The sequence below is a fragment of the Odontomachus brunneus genome, unplaced genomic scaffold (assembly GCF_010583005.1).
Source record: "Odontomachus brunneus isolate Ranch 3 - 2012 unplaced genomic scaffold, Obru_v1 Obru_scaffold_004, whole genome shotgun sequence".
NCBI classification, from domain to species: Eukaryota; Metazoa; Arthropoda; class Insecta; order Hymenoptera; family Formicidae; genus Odontomachus; species Odontomachus brunneus.
Window position 1 is genome coordinate 915358 of NW_022639454.1, and position 1797 is coordinate 917154.

Here is a 1797-nt window from a genome sequence, read left to right on the forward strand (position 1 = left end):
TATATATATATATATATATATATATATATATATATATATATATATATATGTTGTCAGTTTGTTATCAGTTTATTACATTGACAAAGAATTTCATATTTTTACACGTTTCATTTATATTTTCTACAGCAACATACATTACTAGGAATTACCTAGTTACAACATTGTTACTTAATTTATGTATATATACCAAGTATATAGTATATAACTATATATTATATACTATATACTTATATAATATACAAATAATTTATGACATCTACGACAATTATTTAGGTGGATCCTTTTTTTCATTCTTTGATTCTCGCAATTCTCGTTTTAATCCTTCTGCGATATCTCGCAACTGTTTAACAAAGTCACGCGGATTAGAAAACGTGCGTTGTCTTATATTTATTAAACCTGTTTTAAACAATATGGACACTATAAATTGTGCACTTTGCCTAATTGGTTTGGATTCTGCTAACTTATTAATTAATTGTTCATTATTTAACAAGTAGTGAAAGAAAGCTCTTATGAAACGCATGTTGTTAAAGTATATGAATGATAAAGTATGTTATTAATGTATATGATATTATTATATAATAGGCATCTGCTTATATTTTGGGTATCTCAAATGTGCATGTATTACGATACTTCAACAGAAGCTCCCGTTTCAATCTCAATTGTTTACGCAACGTTTCTAATTTTTGTAACTGTTCTTCTTTACTGTACTCTATTCCTGGTAATCTTTTAATCTAAACAATAACAGTAAAACAGTATTATAAAACAGTATTATATAAAAAAAATTTGTATGAGAATATTTGCATCTATTTATACATGTCATAAAACATAAATTTTTACCTGTGATCTTGCAGAATCCAATTTCTTTTGCAATTCTAAAATCTTATGACTAGTATCCTGTGATTCTTTTGCTTTTTGTGTAGTGTCATGTGGATCTTTTTCAACGCTGAAAATTACATTATTTTACGTTAATATATAAACAACTTGTTGAGGTTATGTACTGAATATTTATTTAATAGCAATTTGTTGGAACATAAAAATTAAGATAATTAGTTCCCTGATATAAAAATACATACCTACGTATAATCTCATAAATAAGCGGTAATATTTCAATATCTAAATCATCGACAGTGAATTGCGTTCTCAAAGGAGCCTCCTCTGGTAATTCTGCCGTCTCCATCATGTTCAGGGTTGTCAAACTTACGAAAGAAAATTACAACTTATTTTATTTGTAACTTATTATATTTGAAATATTTATGTGTGTGTATTACAAAAATGCCACTCTCTCTCTTTCTCTCTCTATTTTACTCTTTAAATTTATTATTCAGCTTTAAATTTTTTTTATTAGGTATATTTAGAGTTATGAGGCTTGAAAGAATTTTGGTCTTTAACCGTTTCTGTTTCGTAAAAACGTATCACTGTCTTCTGAACCGTGGATTTAGAAATAAAATTGCGATCAGAATATGCAGCATTGAACGTGTAGATCAGTTACTTCTTCGTATGATCTAATATGGTCTCTAAATTTTCGATAAAGAAACATCATTATCTTTTCTTTATCGGTTAACATTTTTAAAAAAGAAATTTGAAATTGTAGTTGGAAAAAGAAAGGAAAAAGACAAAGAGTAAGATGCGCGAGAGCATGATTCGTTTTTAAAATACAAAGATCGAGAAGTGTTATCGTGAAGCGCGGGTATGCGCGAGTTTTGACTGAGTACGTGTGATATTACGTCGTGAATGAATAACCGCATTCGATGCGAGCGAATGAACAACTAGGCTGGGAGCCTAAAAAACATAAACACA

At 28.4% G+C, this 1797-nt stretch overlaps 1 protein-coding gene across 1 annotated transcript; it reads right to left on the minus strand.

Moving 5' to 3' along the window:
* Nucleotides 1-435: 435 nt before the first annotated feature.
* On the minus strand, nucleotides 436-1221 carry LOC116847396 (mediator of RNA polymerase II transcription subunit 9). The gene is made up of 3 exons (XM_032822352.1): nucleotides 1074-1221; nucleotides 838-943; nucleotides 436-731 (listed from the first exon to the last, which is right to left on the minus strand). The coding sequence occupies exons 1-3, from the start codon at nucleotides 1178-1180 to the stop codon at nucleotides 591-593; spliced, it is 354 nt and encodes a 117-aa protein (XP_032678243.1). The 5' UTR covers nucleotides 1181-1221; the 3' UTR covers nucleotides 436-590.
* Nucleotides 1222-1797: the final 576 nt, after the last annotated feature.